Source organism: Phycodurus eques, chromosome 1 (assembly GCF_024500275.1).
Source record: "Phycodurus eques isolate BA_2022a chromosome 1, UOR_Pequ_1.1, whole genome shotgun sequence".
In the NCBI taxonomy this organism is placed as follows: domain Eukaryota; kingdom Metazoa; phylum Chordata; class Actinopteri; order Syngnathiformes; family Syngnathidae; genus Phycodurus; species Phycodurus eques.
The window spans coordinates 5,496,726-5,523,169 of record NC_084525.1 but is presented as its reverse complement, the minus strand read 5'-3'; the positions used below and the strand labels follow the sequence as shown (position 1 = coordinate 5,523,169).

The 26,444-nt window shown below is 43.0% G+C and overlaps 2 protein-coding genes across 5 annotated transcripts; both read right to left on the bottom strand.

Annotated features, from left to right (window-relative positions):
• Positions 1-184: 184 nt before the first annotated feature.
• Positions 185-13,314, bottom strand: LOC133401118 (rabenosyn-5). 4 transcript variants are annotated; one of them, XM_061673690.1, is made up of 14 exons: positions 13,237-13,314; positions 13,095-13,147; positions 12,588-12,752; positions 12,224-12,477; positions 10,902-11,036; positions 10,700-10,800; positions 10,572-10,617; positions 10,345-10,506; positions 8,567-8,811; positions 7,591-7,661; positions 7,381-7,467; positions 7,209-7,311; positions 6,433-6,537; positions 1,778-5,287 (listed from the first exon to the last, which is right to left on the bottom strand). In XM_061673690.1, the coding sequence occupies exons 4-14, from the start codon at positions 12,387-12,389 to the stop codon at positions 4,247-4,249; spliced, it is 2,262 nt and encodes a 753-aa protein (XP_061529674.1). In that variant the 5' UTR covers positions 12,390-12,477; positions 12,588-12,752; positions 13,095-13,147; positions 13,237-13,314; the 3' UTR covers positions 1,778-4,246. The 4 variants fall into 4 exon arrangements, 3 of the variants coding, with proteins under 3 accessions (XP_061529674.1, XP_061529665.1, XP_061529656.1); XR_009768379.1 differs by lacking the exons at positions 13,095-13,147; positions 13,237-13,314 and adding an exon at positions 185-1,359 and having other exon boundaries at positions 3,096-5,287; positions 12,588-12,880; XM_061673681.1 differs by lacking the exons at positions 12,588-12,752; positions 13,095-13,147; positions 13,237-13,314 and adding an exon at positions 12,807-12,891.
• A 2,958-nt stretch (positions 13,315-16,272) lies between these two features.
• Positions 16,273-17,694, bottom strand: trh (thyrotropin-releasing hormone). The gene is made up of 3 exons (XM_061669981.1): positions 17,628-17,694; positions 17,303-17,523; positions 16,273-16,872 (listed from the first exon to the last, which is right to left on the bottom strand). Exons 2-3 carry the CDS (start codon positions 17,493-17,495, stop codon positions 16,319-16,321), a joined length of 747 nt encoding a protein of 248 aa, XP_061525965.1. The 5' UTR covers positions 17,496-17,523; positions 17,628-17,694; the 3' UTR covers positions 16,273-16,318.
• Between the last annotated feature and the right edge of the window lie 8,750 nt (positions 17,695-26,444).

Below are 26,444 nucleotides of genomic sequence, written 5' to 3'. Positions count from 1 at the left end.
TTTTTTTTTTTTTTTTAATGAAACATTTGTTTTATTCTCTTGTTCATTCTGTTTTGTAATGTATGTTGCACAGTGTCCTCGGGGGCCTCAAAACGCTCTCAGATTTGTTTTATTTTTTATTATTATTATCATTAAAAACATAACAGAACATTCTTTGAAAACAACATAGAATATGTATAAAAAAAGACAAAGAAAAAAAACACATCGGGGCCTAGAAAACTGAACGAAGCTAATGAGTGAAAAATAAATACGTGCATAAATGGACAGTTAAGACATTACAGCATAGTGTGGAGTTCCCTTCAGTTGAAGTGGTATCTTATCTTCACAAAGACATCAAATCTCAATTGTAGCTGGGCAGTTAAAGCCTCCATTTCCTGCACCTCCTTCGGCTTCTGCTTCCATTGTGGCACCGTCGCTGGCTTTGAATTCTTTGGCTTTATTGTCAACACTTTCCTGGAAGTCATCAAGAATATGTGGAACAGGTGCTTTTGGTTGAAGACTCAAAATTGCCCGGAGGTGTGAATGCGAGTGCGAATGGTTGTTTGTCTCTATGTGCCCTGCGATTGGCTGGCGACCGGTTCAGGGTTTACCCCGCCTCCCGCCCGAAGATAGCTGGGATAGGCTCCGGCGCGCCCGCGACCCGAGTGAGGATAAGCAGCCCAGAATAGGGATGGATGGATGGTGCTTTTGGTCCATATCTCAACATGAAGCTTGGAGTCCCGCGATGGTCCCGCCCCTCCACTGAATTCAATTCTATAGAGAACAGGGGTCCAACTGGTGGCCTGTGGCCCAGATCCGGCCCGCCACATCATTTTATGTGGCCCGCAAAAGCAAGTCATGTGCGTCAACTTCATGTTACTTGCGAAAACACCAAAAATTGCAAATTGTCTTCACTTGTAACAACGTTGAGAAATTGCAAGAATTTTCTGTTGCTAATCCCCCTTTTAAAAGAAATGTAATAATAGTTAAAAACTAAACCAAAAAAAACCCTTTCATAGGCTTCTGGTTTCAAAACTAGTTATCCATTAATTTACTGCATATATTGTAATTATATGAGGTGATCATTCATTTATATGGGTTCACAGTCATAATGGCCCTCCATGGGAAGTCATAACTACACTGTGGCCCGGGCCAAAAATGCATAACTCGAACGGCGTTGAAGGGAGAAGCACAAGCCAAGATGCAGGCCTCCAACCCACCAACTTTGGCAAAATTAAGTACTATTGTGAGGGAATGTATCTGTGAGGTGGACGGCCAGGTGCCCTTCCCTGGTACCACGCCGGTGTTTAGGGCCTATCTCACTGGCGGAGATGTCGCCGAGACTGCCGGGGAGCGGACGCCCGATCAGAAACCCAAGTCCTGTAATGAGGAAAAACCCTTTAACGTACATAAAATTAAAAACATTGGGGAGATCGTTCTGAAATTTTCGTTCATATTTTCAGAGGTTGAAGTGAGCATGTCCACATAAAACGTGACAATTGATCGATTTTGTGACGTTAAGCTTTTTCTCTTTACAGTACAAGCGTATAGGAAAACGCTTAACATCCGTAAACTTTAAAATATTGCGGTGATCGTTCTGATATTTTCAGAGGTTGAAACGGCCAGAAGTAAATTTCAAACCCAAACGAGGAGTTTTCCTCTTCTATGTGGCCCAGACAATCAAGCAGAGAAAATGTGGCACTTTTTGGATTCGAAATACACCTTTAGTGACACCAAACCTGGAAGTTTTCTGCCACACCATGTACAGCAGAGTCGACACAATGTTCACACATTAAAATGAAATCATTTGTTTACTTGTGCGCACAGGTGAATAAACTGTCCAAAATGTTGTCATTCTCCAATATATCAAACAGTAATACCCTACACAAGTGTTAGCAGTTGAAGAGGCTCTGAGAGTTGTTTGCAGGGCTAGAAAACATTTAGTGAGTCAGTGACAATACTTTCTGGCATTCATTTTGTGTGCATGCGTCAGTTCAGAAAGCAGCAAGTAGCGTACACGTGCGCCAGTGTCAGCTGCGGGGTCGTCACCACTTAGTATTTTACGCACGCACCCACGAGCACAAAACAAGAAAAGTACACTGGCAAATGTTAATACATGCATCCATTCACAAGTCAATATCAGCATAAGGTGCCTTTGCGAATTCCCCATTTCACCCCCCAGATTTTCCATTGAATTCAAGTAGATGATATGCTGTTCGAAATGCATATTGGTCAAGCGCTCGTGTGTGTGTGTATATATATATATATATATATATATATATATAAATAAATAAAATATTAACCGCAACCAGACTGCAAAATATGCGAGCTTGCTGACAGGGTGGACATTTTTGGCTCACGTTAGCATTTGAAGAGCACATGGTTGACCTTCACTTAGCAACACGATTCAGTTCAGAGGATTTCGTTAAGTTTACCCCATGACGACAGGGTGGACAGCAATTTCAGGGACAAACCACTGCCGTTGGACCAAAACCTATGTCCAAATTTGCTCAATTTCATATTTTTTCACAAATCAATATTATTGGTCAGTTCCCACATGGGTCTGGTATTTTTACAAATGACTGACCAATATGAAGTGTTGAAAACAATTTGCTCTCTTTAACGATGCCACAATTTTAATGGCTCAACAAACACGCTGCTGTCGGGGTTTCGTGAAAAGTGGTGGTTTTGAAGGTGCGAGGTTTCCGCCTGACCCCACGATAAGTGAAATGGTTCAACATGACCATGAAAACCGAATACACGATCGAAACCGAATGACTCGTTTTATCCAATAACTTCGCGGGTAGAGTAAAAGAATGTAAAATATTGTTGATCGTGTACCATTTATCATGTATCATTATTACACACTGTAGTTGGCAGTGTATGGGATGAGCCAAAATGACGTTTTGTACATCCAATGAGTTTCCCCAAGGCACATCATAGTGATATTGACCCACACTGTCTTCACTGCTCGTTGAACATCTTGAGGTCAAGTGTCCAAAAGCAGGAGTGCACATTTGGATTAATAGCAGCACCGGCCGTGAAGGATACAAATACTCTCCCCCCACCCCAACCATTGACTTGGCAAACCGGCGTCATGTTTTGACACCCCTCACCTTTTGTTCAAAGCAACTCATAGTTTCGACTGCAGAGCCAATCACATTCTGGCTGCTGCTGCACTTGTCTCGGATCTTCAGCTCGGATGACCCCCTGCAAGCCATCGCCATCCCAGTTCCACATGAAAGGCGTCGTCGTGCGCATTGCGTCTTTAACTCCCCCACGTCGCACAGAAGAAGCGGCGGGGAGCGGACGCCCGTCGCTTCTCGCCGTGCGGGTAAATCTTCATACCAAACTCTTTCGTGTCCTTTTTCCAGCTGTGCTCTTCAAACTTGTTCATAACTGTGCAAATAACTAATATTGTGGCATCATTTGATTTTTCCTGTTAATAAACGTAATTTCAACAAGGGAAAGCCGCAAGACATGGAGAGCGCTCGATCCGTTGTCGTGCCGCCGGCCTACGGAATGCCGTCAGAACATTTATTCCATATCCTTGATTAGGGCCCAACTGACCATACTGATATTTGTCAGAATAAAATTCCGATAGCCGAAGCATTTAAAAAGTATATAATGAATAAAGTAAAATGTTTTTGGTCCCTTAATGTTTACAATAATGAAGATTTGAAATACAGGCAGAACCTTTTACTCCTTTAGAAGACTTTCTCCTTTAGTATTTAACTTCACAACTTTTTTTTTTTGCAGATTTTTTTCTGTTTGTTTGAATGTCATATTTCTCTTGTTTAAAAAAAAAAAAAAAAAAAAAAAAAAAAAGTTTACCAATTTTGGCCGATTTTGAACAGGGCTCCTCTTGGCCAATTAAATCGGCTGGGCCCTAATCTTGATAGCTAGCAGCTTCACCTACTATGCTCTTTTTTCCTCACTAGTAAAGTTCAGCGAACTAGTAGAACCAGTTTCTTTCTTGCAATGCAAGTACTTTCGGCTTACTAGGACGACGTTAAGCTGGATATGAAGGAGAGTGGTCGATCCAGCTGTTGTGCTGTCAGCCTGTAAGACAATTCAGTGCACTCGTGGAACAATTGTCTTTTACAAGTTTCCACAACTTTATAACATTTCTAAACTCTCGTCGAACAACAATACACGATGGTTCTACTAGTGCGCTGAATTGTCTTACTAGCGACAAAGAACATACTAGTACATTGATCTTAAGCTGGATGTCAACGATATTGGATATATGCTTGAAGAGGCCACTTCACTGCTTGTTCCTTTTCTGCTCCTGTAGGGTGCGCTGTAGCTCTCTCAGGTTTTCCGATAGCAGCGCCACTTCGTCCGGCCGACCGCTGAGCTTGGCGTCGAACATGTAGGCCCGGATGTTATCTATCTGCTGCAGCAACAGTTCTTCCTCTATCAAGTCCACGTTGTCGTCGTCGCAGTCAAAGGGATTGGTGGAGGGGCCAGCTTTGGAATCCTCCGTGAAGGGGTTACCGCAGTTACCGCTGTCCGTGTCGGAGTCGTCTGCCTCCTCCTCGAAGGGGTTGCCGGGAACACGGTCAGCCTGCATGTCCTCCTCCTCCTCGTCCTCCTCAAAAGGGTTGTAGTATTCTTTCTTTCCGTTGGTCACTTCTCTGTGCTCCCTCTTGATGTCCTCAGAGAAGGGATTAGACGGATCCTCCTCGGTGGGAGTCGAGCCTTCTTTGAGGAAAGGGTTTTTGTGTCCATCTCCGCTAGGGGGCGTAAGCTGGCCGCCTAAGCTTCTGAGCCTCGGAGGGGACTGCTCATCCTGGTTCTCAACAGAGCTTTCATCTTTTGGGGTTAAATCCTCTTCTGTGCAGGCCTCTTCCTGAAAACGACCTTCAGGACGGCTATTCTCCAAAGTGGCCTCCCAGGCGAAGGCCGGCCCAGCGGGAACCCTTCGCTCGCTCTCCTCCATCTCCCGGGCCTCCAGGCGGAGCAGCTCATCCCGTCGCAAGTTCTCCTCCTCCTGCAGCTTCTGCGAGAGCGCGATGGCCAGGCCGGTCTGCTGCCTGTCGTACTCATCCTGCAGCTGACGCAAATTCTCCTCGAGCATCGCCACCTCGTCCGTCCTGCGGGCCTCGCGCGCCTGCCGGAGGAACGAGCGGATGTTGTCGATCTGCTGCAGGAGGGGGTCCTCGAGCGCATCGCCGCGTGCACGGCCGGGGTCAGAGGATGGCAGCCAGCCTCCGGCTTTGGTCACGCGCGGTGCTCGGGGGCCCTGCGGCAGCTCTCCATTGGTGCCGGCGGGTGAACGCTTCCTCTCGGACTCCTGAGCTGCCTGTGAAGCAGGAAAACACAACCTCAAATTCAGTGTTACATCTAACAAGATTACGTTATTTAATTACAAGACGTATGTAATTGTAATCCATTAAATGACGTAATAAAATGTGTAACTAAAATTAAATTCTAAATTCTATATTTAAAATCTAAATTTCCACAATCACAATTTTAGTTACATTTTAAAAAAAGGAGTCTATTTTTAAAATGTAACTAAAAGCTCAATTATTTTTTTCATATCACTTCCTCCTTCTAAAGCCGACGCTTGTAATTGGCTCTCTGCTCATGTTCCATTCTGCTGTAGTCTCAAACATGAAATTTTTCCAAATACAGTAGACCCCCCCCCCCCCAAAAAATAATATATAATTTACAACACAAATCTGACATCCCATAAAAAATATAAAAATACATGCATCCAAAAATTAACGAATAAGCGAATAGACCACCAATAAGCATTTTCCATGAAAAACGGTGGTTTGTTGCCGCACCCCCTTTTTTTATTAAAAATAAAATTGAAAAAAACAAATCTGCAAACAGGTGAATCTGCAGGTGCCAAACTGCAAGTATGCCAGGATCCACTCTATGACATCCAAGTGCCACCTTGTGGTGCAATATATTAGTTTGTCTGAGATTTAGTAAAGAATATTGGTTACATTTTTGAACACATAAAAGAACATTGACTTTTGAACAGTTGTATCTAATTTTGGACTTTTTGGTGGAACATTCACTAGTTGTCATATGAAGTGATATCAGCTCAATTGTGGACATTTGTCATTAGGTCAACATGGTATGGTGGTTTTCCACATGCTGTGCACATATAATGCAACAAACATTTTTAATTATGTAATTACATTTCATTACATTTTGTTATCACTGTATATTTGTGTAAAGAACTAATATGTGGTTGAATCCAAAATAATAATCTATGATTTTAATCCACATAATGCATTGATTCAGAATGGGGAAAGGTCATCAAAATGTTATCAAATGTAATGAGTTCTACTTTGAGAAAGTAATTGAAATAGTTACACAACTATTACATTTTGAAAAGGGGTCACTTGTAACTACCTTTCCAAAGTCCCCATTCCCAACACTACTCAAATTTATCATCAACAACAAGCAAGAAGTTGGGTCCTGGCATCTCACCAGTCGCTCTTGTTGTAGTCTCCTCTCTTGTTCCTGTTTTCTCTTTTCTTTCAGCTCTTCATATTTGTCCTTAGTTGGTAAGGACATGAGCCCGAGCAGCTTCTCCTACGACCAAGACGACACACATGGGTGAATTTGCTGTACTAATGACACCTAATTGATATCTTATTCAGAGCAGTGGTTCTCTAACTGAGTTCCGCAAAAATAAATTGCAATACGCCATTATCTTTTATCATTTCAAAAAATGCATAACTTTATATGAGGACCGGGCCATAAAGCTAACATACTCCACCAATGAATCCTCCCTAGTTTTGCTTTGGGACAATTTATTTATATGATTGTGACATCATCAGATAAATCTGACATCACATCTTTTTTTTTTTCTGAGAATAAAGGGTGTATTTAGTCAGAAACAGTCCTATTTTTTTTTTTTTAGATCATAAAAGCACCTTTTTCAGAATAAACAGGGTAATATTACCAGAATGTTTTTTTAAAAAAATTAAATTTAACTGATATCTTGGGAAAGTACAACTATTGTTATAAAATTACAACTTTTTTAATTAAAAAAATGTCCTGAAAAGATAACTACCTGGAAAAGGTTGTCTTTATTTTCATAAAATGACAAAAAAATAATAATTCTCGAAAAATTAAAAACTTTTTTTTAATTTTTTTTATAAAGAGGCCAAATTTTCCTTCTTCTGGCATTTAGGGGTACACAAGAAATTGAGACTGGACCTGAAATGTTTGAGAGGCCCTGGCTTTGAGCTTTTATTTACCTGGACAAAAAGCGTAGCTGTATAGCGCACCATCCTCTGCAGCTGGAGCACCTTTGGATGCGGCTGTGGCTCGTCTTTCATTCCCAAAGTCAGAATCTTCTTGCTGAAAAAAAGACCACCACGGTCACACTGATAGAATTTTGCAATGTAGGACAGACAGACAGACATTTACCTTAGAGCATCAATTAGTTCATAGTATTTCTGGACTTCCAGTCTAAGTCCACCCGCTGTGTCAAGATTGTACGTCGTCTCTCCGGCGCTACGGAAGAATGCAGACAATTCAAATTGTCACAAATTGAGGCTACATCGCAGAGCTGTGACATTTGATGGCCATCTGCTAAAATGGGAAACGTGCAATAAGCTGAGCCTGAACGGGACTTACTTGAGCGACTCGGCCATCCTGATGTATTCTGGGGCCTTTTCATCCACCTTCTCCATGCACTTTCTCAGCCTCTATGCATGCCAGGGTGACACACAGGAAGGATACAAGACAGTTAGGTCCTCACATCGGAACCCAAAGACCAGCGCTTCTCAAACTTTACGGTCCAGGGACCCCTTACAGGAGGGACGCTCACATAATCAGAACAATTAAACCAACATGCAGGTTAGGTTTAATTGTATATATATTAAATATTCAACCCAAGTCAATTGAATTTTATCCAATATTTATCCATCATTACTAGCTGACGTGTACTGCTTTCCCTAACATGGCTGCGAATTGAGAGGAGAGCTTTTTTACAAAAGCACAGAAAGTGTTGACAACTGAGGCATAAATTCCAACGACGAAACACACAACATGAGCAGTCATTTTTACACTTCAAGAAAGGAGTCCGCTGCAAGGCTACCACCGAGTCAATGGCAAAGACATGGTGCCCGTTTATATTGGATGTGGCTATCGCGCTCATTCAGCAACGTTGGAAACTTTTGCAGAGGGAGCCTTGCCTCACCTGTACAATTATATATCTATATATCTAGACACAGTAGAAGCTCAGCAAGGGTGTCTCAATGTCAATGGCTGGTTTCATGTTTTATTAAGAGGAATATTTTTTGCAAAAAAAAAATCTATTTACTGTGCATCTATGATTTCTTATGAGTTATTATATTTGTTTTGTTACAGCTGTAACACCTGAATTTTCCTATATGAATCAATAAAGGATGTTTTATCATACGCGATATGTCACAATCATATCTGAGCTTTTAAAATTGGCCCAAACTAAGGTATGGAGGAGTAATTGGTCTGGTATGTCTGTTTTTTTTGCGCACTGGCCCCCATATGCAGGTATGTTTTTTTTAAACAGTTTACTTTTTGCAAATTATGGCTCGAGGAGCCCAGTTTGAGAAGCACTGGTTAGACCAACCTCGTAAAGCTTGACTATATCAGGCACAAAATCTCTCTCCTCCAACTTGTGCTGCCTCTTTAACAGCGTGTCCATACAGTGACGACAGCAGCGAATCTTCTCGTCGTCCTTCTCGTCCAGCATGGAGGTGACGCTGCTCAGGCTGCTCAGGCTGCCTCTCCTGGAACTCATCCCGCCGGGAGACTGGGACTGACTGCGGCTACAAGGCACACTCAGAGCCTCACGCGTCCCATTGATGAGCTTTTCTGTCAGTTCATATATAGATTTTTTTTTTTTTAATTAAAAAAAATAAAAAATAAAACACGCAAGTAAAATGAAAATGGACTGAATACACCCGTAATGCACAATCTGATAAGATTAAGATCACAAACCTCTGAGGATTGTCAAAGATGGAAACTTTCTATGAGAAGTAATGGGGATAAACCAGGAATTGACTAAACTGAAGGTTGGCTCTTGGGGAAAGTACAGTATATTTGAGCTTAATCCTGACAAAAACCAAGTCGATTTCATGCTAGTCCAGTTGAAAATCAAGAGCCTGTTGCCTGAAGGAGTTTAGTAAAAACGCAGAGGGTAGGCTTGTGAAGCTTGAGGGAAGATGCATGTTATTTGCATTTGAAATCTTTTTGGAGGGAGTGAGAGGGGCTCTTTTCATTTAACATTGTGAATGAGACTTTGATGGTATTTTTGGATTGGGGGGGGGGTCAATTTATTATTTGTTTATTTTTAGTTAATGTGTTGTTTTAGGGGATTGAGTAATCTTTAATGGTATTTGTGTGTTTGTTTTTCAGAGACATATTTCATTGTTCAATAAAATAAAATGTTCATGCTTTTTAATTGTATTATTTTGCAGTTGTTTTAGGACAAAAACAGTATTATATTTATGCATATTATTATTATTATTATTATGCATATTATTTCCAAAATTCCTTGGAAATTGACAAGCAATTCACCATCTCTTCACTTGACACTGTCAGAGAGGTATTAATTTAAATCAAGTAACAAAAATGATGACGGTTGTAGTTTACAGTGCTGTACTGCACTGCTTACTTAACCACATACATTAGAAACTTGGGCCTGACCAATAAGGATATTTTGAGCTCAATGCCGATTGGCAGAATAAAATTTCAACAATCGATTAATTGGCCGATTAATTTAAAAATATATAATGAATAAAATGACTTGTTTTTTGGTCCCGTAACGCTGCCGAAAATAATATGAATTACAGGCAGAATATTTTAGTTTTAAAATACCTTGTCCTTCAGTATTTGTTCAACTTTACAAGAGAAACCAGCAAAAATCTGACATTTTTATGTTTGTTTGTCAATTGAATGTCAATATGTTTGTCTTATGTTGTAATTGTTAGTGTAATAAAATTAATAAATAATTGGCTAAAAATTGGCCGATTTTTGCCGATTTGAAAAGGGCTAATTTTGGCCGATTAAAACAGTCAACCGATTAATCGGTCAGGCCCTATTAGAAACGTGTCTTAGTGTGATACAGCGTAATTGTACACAAGTGCAAATTACAACAACCTAATCAATGTATTAATCACGTGGAAGTGTGCGGCTATCGACGACAACAACCCATCCCTGCGTATTGGAGGGATCTCTCACGCACTCCAATCTAATCAAAAGCCCAATTCGAGGCCTCTCATGTCAAACATTAGAAACACTGGCTCTCAGTATGATGCAGTGCAGTTCAAAACCATTGAAGCTGTACCTAATAAAGCGGCCAGTGACTGCAGGTCATGTCAATGGGACTTTGGAGTTGGTACATACGAGCAAGTGGCAAGGGGACAAAGTCCATGCACTTCCTGCACATGATGGAGCCACAGAGACGGCAGTGGTGCCGTCGGTTCCGAATGTTGAACTTGCTTCCGCAGTCGGGACAGAAAGGGACGTCGGAGTCGTTCACCCAGGACACGACCGACTTCTCGACGGCTGTAAAGGAGGACATTTGAAGTGATTCTGCCGCCGCAACGAGCAGCCTGCCCTCTGGCACAAACCTCGGATTTTGGCTGCGTCAGAGTTGGTCCTGTCGAAGGATGTCAGCTAAAAGGACAATTGTTTTTTTTTTTTTTTCAGCTAAAATAATGACAGTGTGAATAACTGTTTTGTGATGAGTCAAGCAAACCTTTTCCAGTCTGATGATGAGCTTGTTCACCTCGATGACATAGTGATCAATCCTGGCGGCACGCTGCTTCTTAAACAGGTCCAAGTGACTTCTTGTTGCTCCTGCAAGACACAGTCAATTACGTCTCCACTGATTTTCTGTCAATCGTAGTCAGCAAATGGTTGACGTATTGCTCTTTTATGGTTCACTTTTCCAGTCTCACCCAGCTCCTGAGGCTCCCACATATACGGGTCGACTCCGCCGTAGTAGAAGGACTCATAACTGCCAGCATCTGGTCTGTCGTCTCCATCCCTCTTCAAAAGTTTGTCTTTGGCTTTCTTTGCCTTCTGGACCAAACCTACACACGTGCAGACAATTTGGAATCTCCCTTTTCAGTTCCTAAGCCTTGTATGAAAGATCAGCCATTTGTCCATTTTCTATAGCACTTGCCCTCATTAGGGTCACCGGTGAGCTGGAGCCTGCCCGGCTGACTTGAGGCCAGAAGCGGGGTACACAATGAACTGGTTGCCAGTCAATCGCAGGGCACACGGAAACAAGCAATCATTCACACTCATGCACTATCGAGAGGACAGCTAGGGTAAAGTACGGGCTGCTCCTTTCCAAAATCCAAACAACTGAGCATTATCAAGAATCCTGTTGTATTTGTTACAGTCATTTAAGCCATTTCTCTTAAACTTGGGTCATCCAAGTTATTTTTGTAATTCATTTATCTTCGTAAATAACTGGCTAATTGATGTATTGTCTACCGATCATTATCTTATTAGTGTCACTTGGGTGAGCTGAAGCCTTTCCCAGCTGACTTCAGGCAAGAGGCAGGACTGGCTGCCGGCCGATCACATGATACATCCAGACAATCAACCATTCACACCTATAGGACAATTTAGCGTCTTCAATTCACCTAACATGCATGTCGCACGTGGAGAAAAGCCGCGCAAGCACTGGGGTAAAAAGAAAAGTCCACATAGGAAGCCCGGGCTCTAGGTTCGAACCTTAGAACCTGTGAGGTGGATGTGCCAACACACGGTGCCACCTTGATTTATCTGACTCAGCGTTGTTGGCCACGTATGCTACAAGAGACACAAGGAATGTATTACACAATTACATTTGAAACCATGAAATATCCAAACGTACACATTTTTACTTCATTTATCACACATCTGGTTGGTTAAATAACTCCACACAGGACAGGGACCTGGGCAGAGACTCAAACCCAGGACCTCTCGACTGTGAGGCAGACGGGCTCACCACGACCCGACCGTGCTGCCGCCCTGAACTCCGCCTACGTTTCGTTTATTTAGGATCACTGCTGGTGCAGCGGTCCGTTGGCCTGACATGGGTGCAGGCAGGCACCGTGGGTTCACTTCCCACTCGGTGACGGCGTGAATGGTCGTCTGTCTTTATTATGTGCTCTGCGTCCGGTACAGGGTGTCGTCTGCCTGCTGGGATAGGCTCCAGCTCAGCCGTGACCCTGAACAGGACAAAGGCTACAGAAAATAAACGGGTGAATGCATGGACTTGACCTACTTTTCAGCTGTCCTCGAACGTGGCGGCCCTCCCCAGAATGCTCGTCTTCATAGTGCTCTTGGAGTTGGTAGAATGACTGCAAGTCCTTGAAGCAAAGCGGGCAAAGGAAGCCCTCCTTCACCTCACCCGTGCCCTCAAAAGGGCTCGTGTAGCTGCTAGCAGCCATGACGCGATGTGCCACGATCCCGCTGGGCTCCTCCAAGTGTCACGCCGGCGGTGAGAGGAAAGCGGACCATGTTTCCTCCACCTTCACCCTGGGGTGCAAGCAAAACGTGTTTGAATGCATAAATACGTGACTGCTCGCGTTGCACTGGAAGCAAGCACGCTATGAAAATAACCCCATAATATATTGATTTCACTCAACTGCAAGCAAAATCGAATTCATTAAAAGGTAGTTGAGACGGGCGGCTGTCTTAAGATGGAGCTCATATGTTGGCGACCGACGTTAGCTTGGGGATGCTAACCACGGCCCTCCCTATTCTTCGTTTTCGCCGTAGCAAAGAATGGCCAAAACAAGGTCGTCGCCTCACTACCAAACACACAAGCACAGACCAATCGTCACTGTCAACTGTTTCATACTTACATATTAATCATAAAGTAAGTGTTTCGAGTCTGTGTGACAGCTAGACAACTTGAGCTGGCCTGAAGCGAGCCTGCCTGCCCACAGATCTGTAGAGAAAACTAGCTAGCAAGCTGGTAGCCATGTTGGTAGGGACAATGTTCCCTTAAAGGCAATACATGTACATTGAAATGAAGTAATAATTTGCTAATTTCTCAACCGATTTTACGAGGTTGAGTTATTTTTTGGTCAACGTTAAAGTGTGTGCTATTAATAAAGAACAGTTAGAGAAAAGAGTCACGATATTCTCACCTATAAAAGGTTATTCACAGTTCCCTTGTGTTGATTGTACGTCGTTGGTAACCCTATGCAGCACAATTTGCAAAAATTGTTATTGTTTTAGTTTAAGTGCCGTCTACAAACATTGACCGTTCCCACTTTTTGCCCCCATTACCTTTGCATCGCTGTAGGCACGTAACCAAACGGACGCGTCGTATCTAAATATTGAGGATATCTATGTGCCTGCCTGCCTGCCTGCCTGCCTGCCTGGTCGTGTGACACACAGGCGTACGGAATCCTCGCGGAGACAAACCTCTCCGAGTCACATCAAAGATGGCAGGATTTACAATTTATAGCTTTGCAAATTTCCAAAACAAGCATTTGTTCTGTAAATTATAATTGTCCTAAGAGAAAATGTAACCACAGATTAAAAAATATTCGTAAATATTTTTTAAAATCTCAAATAGCTCTCGACCACCCGCAAAAATGTGTTTATTTTTCTATCGTCCTTCCCTCTTGCTGGCGAAATTTACATTTCGCATACAGTCCATAAAAATCCGTTTTAAATCAGCATTTCTCCTTAACCCTAACCTCTTATGATTTTAATTATAGGTTATCCTTGTAATCGTGCAAACATTTTGTTTATCACAGACGTAGTAAGTACGCTCATACACACAGCTGTTACAAAACCATTTTAGCCATCGATTTTAGCACGTGTCAAACTCAAGTCCCTGGGGCCAGATCCGGCCCGCCGCCTCCTTTTAAAGCAAATCCTGTCCGCCAACTTCATCTTTCTTGCTAAAATGCCAAAAGTGCAAATTGCCATCACTTTTAAACTAACATCTGAGTTCACAGCTACGTAGTTATTCAACAATTTGTTGTGTACATAATAATGAGGCGACCAAACGTTTGTATGGGTTCAAAGTCATAACGGCCCTCCGGGGGAAGCCATAGCTACAATGTGCCCCGTGACAAAAATGAGCGTGACACCCGTGATCCAGAGGAAGAGAAAACAAGTGGACGACATGACTCTAAAGAAATTTCATCATCAAGCCAATGCTGCTTTTTGGGGGGTTTGACCATGGGTAGACCGAATGTAAGTCCTCTTTTCTATTTTTCACTTTTTTTCATCATTTTCAGCTATAATGGAGTGTTTCACTCAAACTAAAGCGAACCTGTTACATTTATTATACAACTAAGATCATGAAACGTGTACCATTGATGGTTGAGCTGGAAGAATCAAATTATATTCAAGGACTTTTGCAATGTTGTCATGCCAACAGCCATTTACACATGGTATGGCACGAAATTTGATACCTAAGGTCCAAGATTAGCCCAATAAGTCTCAAGAATTGTGAAATATAAACGGAGTATGAAAATAAGACAAAATAAAAACAACATGAAAAAAACCTAGATAGAAATATGTATTTGCAGTTGTGAATGTGTGCAAAGATTTGGATGCAGCGGAAATGCAAATGCTGGAGGCTTCAGTTGCACATGATATGTACATGATATTTCCATCGTCCTTGTGCTGTAAAATAATAAAATGTCTAACGTGTAGGAATGCATCGGGATGGATAGCGGCGCTACAGAGCACTGTTCGGGTTGAGTCTAACAGCTTCCCGAATAAATCTGTTCCTCGGCCTGGTGGTCCTGCATCGGATGCTCCGTAGCCTCCTGCCCGAAGGGAGCGGATGGAAGAGAGGGTGAGCGGGGATGTGTTGAGTCTTTGCTGATGCAGAGAGCCCTCTTTCTGCACCTGCTGGTCAAGATGTCTGTGATAATGTGGAGGCTGCCCCCCACAATCTTCTGAGCAGCCTTTACCTGTGAAGGTTTGTTCCCTGTTTTTCTTGGAAACAAAACAAATATCAACTAAGTGGTTCGTTTTTCAAAAATGCGGATGCCTAAATTGTCTTCCAATTCTGGAATGACCCTCATACTATTTTAAATACTCTAGTATATAACATGAATGGAAAATCAGTGTTTTCCGAACCTTGATGGAGGTAAGATGCATAATTTACATAAGACAAATCTCACGGTACACCGCCAAACAAAAATGTCACAAAAAGTATACTGAAAACATGATCAAATATGGTGATAATGGAAGAACATCAAATTGTTCTGCCTGTCACTATATGTCGCTGGCATACATGGATCGTCAGAGATACATTATTTGTAGTGGATAAATACAAATTTGTGATCAATTGAAACGGAGTGAAGTGAGAGAGTTTCCCTTTGTTTTAATGCAAAGCTACACAAGTACATTTTCATATTTTCATGATTTTACAAAAGAACCTCAGATTCCAAAAGAAATATTGGCTTAAATTTGATCCTCTAGGTGTATGTTTCATACCTGATCACAGTAATTGTATTTAAAGGCATTTTAAGTCACAGGTGTCTGTAACTGAAAGGTGTTATTGCATTGTATTGCAGTTAAAATGAAATCAATTTATGATTTCACTACACACCGATTTTTCACTCCATTTGCCACATTAGCATGATAATTAACAAAATTGGTCCGAAATGATTATTTATTTACGACACGTGTTGTCAATTTGTTCATCTATCTATGTGCCAGTGACGTATGCCGACAGGTACTTCAATTATGATGATTTGTATTGTGTTGAAATTTCCCCCGTGTTGCAAAAAAAAAAAAAAAAAAAAAAAAAAAAAAAAAAAAAACTCAATTTGTCATCATCAGACTTTTTTAAAAATGTTTTTAAAATTTTAAATCAGTTGACTTGATTGATAGTTTGCGGAACGTTTACCAGGCTCCAAGCAATGCATGCACTTATTTATTGATGCATTCATTCCTTCATTAACAGAACATCGGCGACATTCCAATTTGAAACACATCGACGCTGCACTTCAAAATGAACTTGGACAAACTATAATTGCGTCATATTTATTATCATTTTCCACGAGTAGAAAATACATGACGAACAATTCATCGATGAAGGACTTTCTTAATTGGCGTAACGTTTGGCCATCGTTGCATCCATGGCGACGCGCAGTGACATGTATGTGGCCCAGTTTATGTCAATAATGATGACAATACCTTATTCATATTCATATGCATGTCACAGTCCAGCTACATTTACGCACGGGCTCTCCCGAGAAACCAACGTGATGAAACACACTAAATGTATCTGTCAAGACTTTTTATTTGTATTGTATTTTTTAGTTCATTTTAATGATGAGTAATCATTCCGTACACATTGTTTCGTTAACAAGGGCGCATAGGGGATCTAATGGATCTACTCTGACTCCTCTAAAACGTAGCGAGGAGGCGCAAACCTTTTGCCCGGGTGCTGTCGCTTCTCGTCGGCGTGCTTCACGCCGATGTTGTCTAAAAAGTCGAGCAGCAGATTGCTTTTGGCGCACGTCACAGGGTCCGAGACGTCTTCACATGGACTCATAGTGGCCAGTTGTGGACGAGCCGAACGATCCCAAAAGCGTTTGCCGGGGTGCTGGTCCTCCTCCTCCTCATCATCCCCCTCATCCTCATTCTCCTCCTCCTCCTCCTCCTCCTCGTCTTCCCCCGGTTGCCGTTTACCGGGGTGCTGCCGCCGGCTGCGCAGCACCAAGTAGCGCTTGCCCGGGTGCTGCCGCTTGGAAAGTTCGCCCTGCACGACGATCACGGGAAGGTCCGAAAGGTGTCCCGCCGTGGAGCGTTTGCCCGGGTGCTGTCTCCTTTCAACAGCCGGCAAGACCTCTCCATCACCGTCAGCCTCTTCGTCCAAATCCTCGCGGTACCTCTTGCCCGGATGCTGCCGCTTCGTCATCCACTCCGTCTGAGAGGAGGGTCCTCCTGCAAGGGGCGAGGAGGGGAAATGGCAGTCACGTTTTCCTTAAGCTGCTGGCGTTATGGGCATTTTTTGAAATGGAATGCACCATTTTTGTCATTTAAAAGTTCGAGATTTATATTTCATGCTCATCACTCTCTTCAAAACAATTTCAATTTCAGTGAAAGGCGTGCACGCCCGAGTGCAATATTTTCTTAGGTCTCAATATTGTTTTAACATCTGGATGCTCATTCATCGCTGTTCTGTGTGCTAAGTCCCCCCCCCCCCCCCAGTCCCAATTATTGCTATAACAATTGGGATCACATTTGGATCTATTTTTCTTATCATATTATTCCACTTTCCATTGATTGAACAAATTCCACTTTCACATTTGCCGTTCTATTCCATTCCATCTCATGCTGTTTCCTGTTCTATTCTGTTTTATGATTCGCTCACCACCGTTGCGGTCTTCCGCTTGCATCTTTCTCAGGACGGAGCGCAGCAGGAGGCTCTCGGCTTTCTGTAGGAGGAGGTCGTCCGCGGTTCCCGGGTCCGGCTCGTCCTCGGCGGAGATGCTGCGAGCTCCGCACGCCATCGTCCAGCTGCAGACCAAGACAGAAGCCAGGAAGAACAGGCATGTCGCCTTCATGGTGTCTCCCTTGGAAGCCTGTTGAGACCTGAGGCAAGTCAGCAAGTCCTTGGAAAATGAAGACTTTCCACATGGGGGATATTAAGAAATGCAATGTGCAAAAACTTTGTAAGGAAAGAAAGGTCATCTCACCTCACTCCTCTTGAAGTGGACAGCGGCGATCTGTGGATGATGTTTGCTCCCAGCCTCCAAAAGTGGTGCTCACTGACCAGTAAGGCACACAACATTGCGTCTCATCTTTTATACTGGACGCTCTGGATGTCGTCACACTCACGCCGGAGTCCTCTTTCGGGATCCGTCGTCGGTCCCGGTTGATGTCATCAAGTCGTGCGCAACAGTCCGTCGTCCTCGAGGGGATGTCGATAAATGCAGCTTTTGAAAAACAAGGCGGTTGAACTGAGGTGTCATTTGGACAGTTTTAACTGCAACTAGTTATGATTGTGTTCAACTTTCTAAAGTGCTCATTGAAATACATGGAAATTCCCAAAAGAGCCTTCGCAATTATTGGGATTATTTAGATATGCTACGGCTGCTTCGTTCTACAGTTTTCAGTATTCTTCTTGACTGATTGGCTGGCGAAAATCAGACTCTTCTACTATCCCGTGCAGTGATTTCCAAAGTGTGGCACTCACTCTTGTGGAAGAAGAATCACTCTCCCCAAGTACAGTTCAGTTGTATGAAACTGTGTGGTACAATTTTCCCACGGTTCGATGCGGCATTAATGTTTCAACTGTGCATAATGTTACAGCGGCAGTACTTAATTTTCGGTTGCACGTGATTATAGTATGGTAAACTGACATACTTACACCCTCTTTTCCGAGAAAATAATCACATATTTTAATTTAGTTTAACACATTTGAATCATGCGTAACTGATGTATATGTACGAATGAAGTAAATTCAAAGGACTTTTTCACCCCCCCCCCCCCCCCCTGTGTATACTGCCTATGCTCGTAGCACACAGGCGACTAATACTGTGCATGCAATCTTTTGATGCCAATGCTGTCTGCATTCACTAATTGTGACTTTCTTTATTAAAGTCTAAAAATAACCTGTGTGAAAGCTGTGATAATAATTACGTGGAGTCATATCCCTCCACCAGCGAAGTGTCGCGTAACCTCTGGTGTGAACCGACTCGTTAATACCGTAATTACACGCTTTCAATGGGCTGTCACGTCCGATACTTCGCGAGACCTTGACTCCTGCTGAGCCCGTCTCAGACTGGCCAACGTGGAAGTCATGTGCTATTGATTTTTATTCAAAAGGCGTATGTACCCCCAGATGGTATTTGTCATACGTAGTTTGTGGGTCAACAGGCAATGGGTTATTTGTTTGATTAATGCGGATTTAAACGCACACGCATTTGTAACATCACACTAAATGGAAATAATGATTTGTGGTCTGGAGGTACGGTACTTACGACGATGATGTAAAACCTTTATGATATAAAATGAATGTGGTTTGAAGTGACTGTTAAGTTTATAAATACTCTGCGGCGAAGAGATCTGTTCCTGAGCTCTAATTGGTCCAAATAATTGGTAAAATAATAAATAATATAATCAATAAAATAAATAATAAGAATAATAAAATAATACATTGGTAAAACTTAGTATCCAGGATCTGCAACTATTTGTAGTCATTTGGAGCGCTGTCACAAGAAAAATGTTCACCCTTTAGTAGCACTTTGAGAAAAATGAGAGCTAAAATTTCATAAAAACTTGGATGTTGGTTATGATTGACATTGAGTACATTCGGTAAGTGCAAAGAAATATATTCTTCAAACAACTATACTCATATGTCGCCATTTTCCGTCACACAAAGCGACTTGCAGTCGCGCTCATTTCGCCCAAAGACGCACACCCAGTAGAAGAATGGGATTTTGCATGGCTATTTCTCTTCGCATTTCGGCTCGTGTCTGTTGCACAGGAAATCCTATTATCTGTCAATAACCTGCAAGGCGCCTTTGTGTTCCTTCAGCCTTCAACCTGATTAAAGAGTCACAATCACACAGTAGAGCTCACTTATCCTCACGCTGGCGCGTTCGCCCTTGTCGTCAGCGCAACCCTCCAGCACCGGTCGTCATTGCAGAAGCGCGAGCTGGCCTTTCGGCGTCATGTCTGCCGGGAGCGTTACAAGAATCCTAACCATGCCATCAAAATGACTATTAGTCGTTATTGATATTTTCAAATGGCTGCAAAAAAAAAAAAATCATTTTACCACCTAAGGTTTACTGATAAATACAGATTTATAAATATGTTTGTTCAAGCAGGCCACAGCGCGTCATCCTTTTCCATGTCAGCCTATCTCCTGCATCCTCCTCTCGACCACCAACTGCCCTCATGTCTTCCCTCACGACATCCATCCACCTTCTCTTTGGTCTTCCTCCAGCTCTCTTGCCTGGCACCTCCATCCTCATCATCCTTCTACCAATATACTCATACACTGTCGGTAATCCGTACATCATGGCTGGCCTCACCGCTGTGTTATAAACTTTGCCCTTCATCCTAGCAGAGACTCAGCTGACACGTTCCTCAACCCGTTCCAACCTGCTTGGACCCGTTTCTTCACTTCCTGACCACACTCGCCATTGCTCTGGACGCTTGACCCCAAGTATTTCATGTCCTCCACCCTCGCAATCTCTTCTCCCTGTCGCCTCACTCGTCACCCTCCACCCCTCTCATTCATGGAAGTGGAAAAAGTGAAATTCTTTAGAACAAGGCAGTTGAGAAATGTCAGATTTTATTTAGAATAAATAGGGATATTTGGAATCTTTCATTATCGTTTCTTTTTATAACGTAGATATGTATCCGAGTGTACAGTTGGGGTTTTTGAGCCTCAAAATTCCATTCTTGTCATGCAGGCGCATTTTGTTTGAGTCTTTATCATGGTTGCAGCAGACTTTGCCAATTTACTGACTTGCGGCCTCGTTTAGAATTTTACGGCAGCTTATTCGTTTATTTTTCTGAGGATGCATTGACTTAAACTCTATCGCCCTGGGTTTCTCTAACTTGGAGAGCTCATTTAGGTCCAGAGTGAAGAATGTTGAGTGTAGTTTAATGCTTCTCATTGAGACCCAGTGCAAGTTGAAATCACTCATGGCCTTTTGCCTTTCTTCTCCACTACCTCCCTAAAAAAAAAAGAAAACCCGGCTATGCTTGGGAATTTTGCTTCTTTTTGCCTTTTTAGCATCTTTGTGAGTATAATTGCATTTATACAGAGCAGCATCCCAGAAGAAGGCCAGACAAATCCGGACTTGAACGGTCTGTGTGATACAAGTCATTTTGTCATAATGTTAAGTGGCTAAATTCGGTGAACTCTTGTATAAATGACAAATGTATGTACATTTCGAATGTTGAAACGTTACTTAAATGGCCTGTAGAGTGACGGAAGATATTGTGTAGGTGCCCTTGAGCAAGGCATTGTCCTCACCACTCGCAGCTCACCACCAAATATTTCTCTTTGTTAGTGACTCTATCATACATTTTGATGATGTCACTAAGAGGTCCTAGAGATTGATCTCTGACTTTGGAGACAGAAAGCAAGGAAAGAAAAGTCCTGAATCTCCAAACTGTACTACTTCATACGTAAATGTATTTGTGTTCATCATTCCATTATTCGCATTTCAATCTTTGAATGTTCGCTAGAGAAAGAAGAAACTTAAATTAGCACCCTCGGCAAGTGGGACGAGGTCATTTTTTTTGCACAACGCAAGCGGTGACAGTTGTACGCTTCAGTTGTTTGTCTTGATCCTGGAACTGACATTGCTTTCATTTGTGTTTAGTTCTCACGGCGTTTGACGACTGCACGCGGTTTCTGATGGTACCAATCTGCAAATAAAGTGAATCACCTGTCCGAACACGTCTCGCCTGCTGATTGAGCCGAGGGACAGCTGCGCTCTCTCTCTTATCTTTTGTGGGAAACAATGAAAAAATATCCAAATCCAAACAAGCCCAAGTTTGATCAGCGTCCCGTAAGGGCCTGTGTTCGATATCAGAGGTTCCGCTGCTGCTCGTTTTAGACTTCTCAAAATGCGCAGGTGTTTACTTGCCTACTTTGTCCATCGATCTACGCTCTGCCACTCGAAGAAGCAAATCATGGCAAAGACAGACATGCACTCGCACCAGTTTGAGTTTGGAGCTTTTTTTCAAACTCTGAATGGAGTGGTCATCAGGGGCTACGCCAAAGACGACTTGATTGTGTCTCTCTAAAGCACGGGGCAACTAGCTATTTATGACAGTGATCTATGAGGAATCGGGCTTGACGTGTACCACACGCGCAGAAAAATGTCAAAAGAGAATTTTAAAAAGAGTCTCAAGCTGCATGATCTGAAGGCAAACAGAAAGCATCACAGCCTCCTTTCGGTGCAATACAATTGAGACAAGATCATCATTGGGCCAGTTTAGTTGAACACAGCTATCATTCTGTCGTATGAAGGGCAACAGGTGGATACACGGCTTAATTGCCACTGAAACCACACCCAGCAGCCCCGACCCCCGGATGCACAGGGGCTCAAGCGATGGTTTCTTTAATGGATGCGATGGACAGGGTGACTCATCAACCTCTCAGTCTCAAAATCAAGCTTTTGCCACCTCACTACTTTACTTTAATCCCCCCCGCCCCTAAAAAAAAAACAAAAAACAACGGAGGCAAAAATTGGCCAGCTACAATTAAGTACACAGCATTGTGAAAGTACAGTGGTGCATGTCAGTGTTTGCCAACCTTCATGGCAAAAACACATGGCACACCACCAAACAAGAAATGTCACAAATGGGTTAATTGTACTTTCGCCGTCTAGTGGAAGAGCATTTCATTGTTCTGCCTGTCATTATATATCGTTGGTGTAGATAGAGGAACGAGGATACATTATTTGTTATAACATTTTCAGACCAATTAAGTCAAATGGGATCTTTTCCTGCCGCACACCTCACGACTTAGACCGAAGACTTAGCTGAACTCATCCAGTCATTAAAGACTTGCTGCATCACTTAATTGTAAGACTAGCTCTTCCTCTCAAAACATTTTGCTGTGTCATGCTTGGATAGACCACCTGGACTGTCAATGAGATCACAACGGATTGTGGTACTCAGTACTCACAAGTAACCTTTTCCCTGGAGATGGCAGCGCGGTCCGGTCCAGCCTGCTCTGAAGGTTGAGGACGAGCTGTCGCCAGAAAACAATAGCACACATTCCTCCTGAGCGAGACATCCGCACCTCTATCAGTGCTCACAACATTGGTCCCATCGAGTTAGGTTTAAACCAAACAATGGCCCCATTTGCTCGAGACAATTGTTCTTCAGCTTTGTCTTCGGTAACAAGGTTGCGTTGGGTTTTTCCGCAGCCATCGACATTCCATCTGGATTTAGCTCGTATTGTACACATCCGATAAATCTCGACTCTCCCGGGATGACGAAGCAGTTGTTTACAGTAAAGAGCAGCACTGACGGGCTCATCAGTCCCACCAATTGAATTGTCCGCAAGCATGGATGACGATGCAAAGCGTCTCTGCAATGTTCGGGGAGCCTCTGAAGGTCACGCGTCGACAGTTATTTGAATTTCGGCGACTAAGCGCTTGTTTACCTCCAATAAAGGAGAATTGATAAGCGCTCAAAGTGAGATGGATGAAACAAACGGAAGCCGCAATCCTCAAACAGAACCAATTTGTTTTCGGTGGGAAGACTTCGAATGTGTTGTAGGGTGAGTACAAGGAGCCGTGATGAAAGAAAATTGTGTTTGCTGAATGATATTTTTCGGCTCGGGGTTTTGGGTTGTCATTATCGAGCAGGTCATGAGCTAATTTTTCTTGAAACCTAATACCGCACCGCATGAGGCTCTTGGTAATGAATGATAATGATACCAGTTCAGGGCTGCCATTCACCATTTGTTTCTTGGCTCCCAGCACCTTCTAGTACAGTTACATAATTTTCATTCCATTTTACAGCACCGGATATTATTTGAGCCAAGCACCCTCATATTTGCTTCTCCAATCTATGTTTTAATCAAAGTGCACTGTGCTTTTCAAAAATGTCTAGAATGAGCAATTTCCTCAGCTTGTCAGAGAGAAATAAAGGCCACCTGTAGGACACCTGTTTTTTCACAAAAAGAAAAACCTCATTAATTGAACCCCACAATGCTATTATTGTGCTATTTATTCATTCATTCCTAAATTGCCGGCAATCACGATGCGGCGTCATGCAAATTTGCGGCCAGAGTTGGAAACCCGATTAAACCTGCAAAGAAACTAATTGGTGTGTGTTCGCCTGACTCGTGTCGCGTCAAATCCGTCTTTCGCGTCGCCTGGCACAAATTCATGCTTATTCGCACATTGTATGTAACCACGCTAGGCGACTGGTTAAATGTGCGCCCGGTGTGAACACACGATCAGTTCTCAGTGAATCTTGCCTCTTTGGTGTTTCCGGGGTCATTCCCAACTTACGGGTAGTGGTTGTGTGAGAAGTCTTGACAGGAGAAAATACGTAAATGAAACGTGTTCTAACCCAAGTGCACTACTGCAATTAGTTGGGGGATGGAGAGCGACAATATCAAGATCTGATGCTGGTGTATGGATACTTTATGTGAAAAATACTGCCATGGATATTTTGTCCTATCCCTATGAAATACCAGGGAGCATGTAGTAAGTATGGACACACACACACACACACACACACGCTGCCACCATGCCACTTCCCATCCACACATAATGCAATTATTCTGAAGTGGACAACGTGACACTAAAAATAAATCCTGCTTCTGTCAAAAAGAAGTATTCCTGCGGTGTTTTGCGTCCTTCATCATTTTTTCTCATTTCTGTGAATAGGGCTTTTGGCCCGAAGGACACATGGATGGTTTTCTAAAGTTGATGTAATTTTACTTTCCTAGATAATAGCTTTGCGATTAGTTTCAGACGTCCAGTCAAAGACTACCACTCTGCTGCACGCGCCCAGTGAGATTGAGTCTCACTCTGCAGTCAAAACGCTAATGGGCTTTTGGAGTGCAGAGTTGAGATGATGGCCGAGCTTCGTGTTGCAAGTGGTTTCATTGCATCGATGAAATTGAGCAATTACAACGAAACCCCAAGTTTACATTTGGCTTGTGAATTGGATCACCCTGAAGCATTTTTATGCACACGCGTGCAAGTCAACATCAGAGTGGCCAAAGCACTTCGGGCTCCATGACTGCCTCCCCAGCCTCCCGTCACTCAGATGTCACTGACCCGCTGCCCCGGCCTTCCCGCCGTCAGTGACGGCGCGGAGGAACAATTGGAGTCCAGTGACAGACAGAGTGACTCAGCAGACCTGGGAGGATTCTTTAGAAGACACTCTAAAACGCACATTACAGAATACATAGTGTACAGATACATTTCATTCTCATTTAAATGAATTTCCAGTGTTTCGTCCATTCATTTGTACGGATTTTGAAGACATGTTTTCTCCCTGTTTCATGATGTTCCTCTGTCTAAAACATGAACATTAGTCGAGGTTCTTTGCTGGGTATTTATTTGCAGAAGTGATGTGGACTTGCATGTCCATCCATCCATCCATTCGTCCATTTTCTGTACCGCTTATCCCCTCTAGGGTCGCGCACGTGCTGGAGCCTATCGCAGCTGTCTTCGGGCTGGAGGGGGGATACACCCTGAAGCGGTCGCCAGCCAATCGCAGGGCACATACAAACAAACAACCATTCGCACTCACATTCACACCTACGGGCAATTTAGAGTCTTCAATCAAACTACCGCGCATGTTTTTGGGATGTGGGAGGAAACCGGAGTGCCCGGAGAAAACCCACCCTGGCACGGGGAGAACATGCAAACTCCACACAGGCGGGGCCGGGATTTGAACCCTGATCCACAGAACTGTGAGGCAGAGACTTGCATGTACAATAACAGATAATTAACAGGCTTCCCTGACAACAGCCACATCCCTGGTGTTACTTTACATGAATTACAGGACCAGCGTTAAAGGGCCAGAAGATTCTCGCATTGTTTGGAGGCAGCAGCAGTGTGACATCTGCAGGGGAGAATTAAAGCGGTAAAGATATGAGCGCTTTTTATTCTGTTTGTGTGTGTGTGTGCGTGTGCGTGTGTGTGTGCGTGTGTGTGTGTGCTGGCTGTGAACTGTGTGCCATAATGGAAGGGAGAGCGCATCAGGCACACTCAACATTGAGGCAGCAGCAACTTGCAGAAGAACTCCACCGAGTCCTCTCCATCCGTAATCAGTCGAGTGAGAGCCGAGTCACACTTTCTTCCTCAATGGAAACAAGATGTCTTCTTTTGACTTCATGTCACCCCCTTCTGTCCACATAATCCTTTATTCTCATTTTGTCTCCTGGATTCAGTATTCAAAGCATTTTCTTCAAAAAAAAAAAAAAAATTGAATTGATAGTTTACATGTGAAGTGACAGTAAGAAATAATTGCCTTGTTCCTCACCAAGAGGCTTGGCCTATACAGCTATGAATTGCAAGATATAACAATTAAGGAAAAGCCAAAGAATGCATTGTATTTTATTTTTAGTATCAGGTAATTATCGTCAGTGTTTCCTTAGTAGGAGCCCTCTGCACTGGGAGCCGTGAAGGTTGATCGATTGATTGATACAAAGCAACTGCATCTGAAACAAAATGCAGTACATGAATAAAAATTGTAAAAAACTGTACATAACAGGATTTAAAAAACAATAAAGAAGTCGTACACAGACAGCCAGTGGAGGGGGGCCAGAATAGTTATGTGCTAGCTCTTACGTGTTCTAGTTAAGAAAGAGCATTTTGAACCAACTGGCGACGTATGAGGGAGGACTGGCTGACTCCAAAGTAGTAATAAAGTACAGTAATCAAGCCGAGATGTGATGAAGGTGTGGATTACGGTTTCAAAGTGCTGCCGTGTAAGAAAAGGCTCCAGCATTTTTTTTTTTTTACCCATAATTTGAAAGCTGTTAAGGTCAGGAGGGTTAATTTAGCGTA

What these genes read in the sequence shown, in the direction of transcription:
- LOC133401118 (XM_061673690.1), bottom strand. Translation starts at nt 12,389, where the DNA reads ATGGCTGCTAGCAGCTACACGAGCCCTTTTGAGGGCACGGGTGAGGTG. An exon ending in GTGGGAGCCTCAGGAGCTGG is followed by an intron (nt 10,801 to 10,901) that starts GTGAGACTGGAA and finishes TGTGTCTTGCAG; the next exon opens with GAGCAACAAGAAGTCACTTG. An exon ending in TGACGCAGCCAAAATCCGAG is followed by an intron (nt 10,507 to 10,571) that starts GTTTGTGCCAGA and finishes CCTCCTTTACAG; the next exon opens with CCGTCGAGAAGTCGGTCGTG.
- trh (XM_061669981.1), bottom strand. Translation starts at nt 17,495, where the DNA reads ATGAAGGCGACATGCCTGTTCTTCCTGGCTTCTGTCTTGGTCTGCAGC. An exon ending in AGCGGAAGACCGCAACGGTG is followed by an intron (nt 16,873 to 17,302) that starts GTGAGCGAATCA and finishes CGCCCCTTGCAG; the next exon opens with GAGGACCCTCCTCTCAGACG.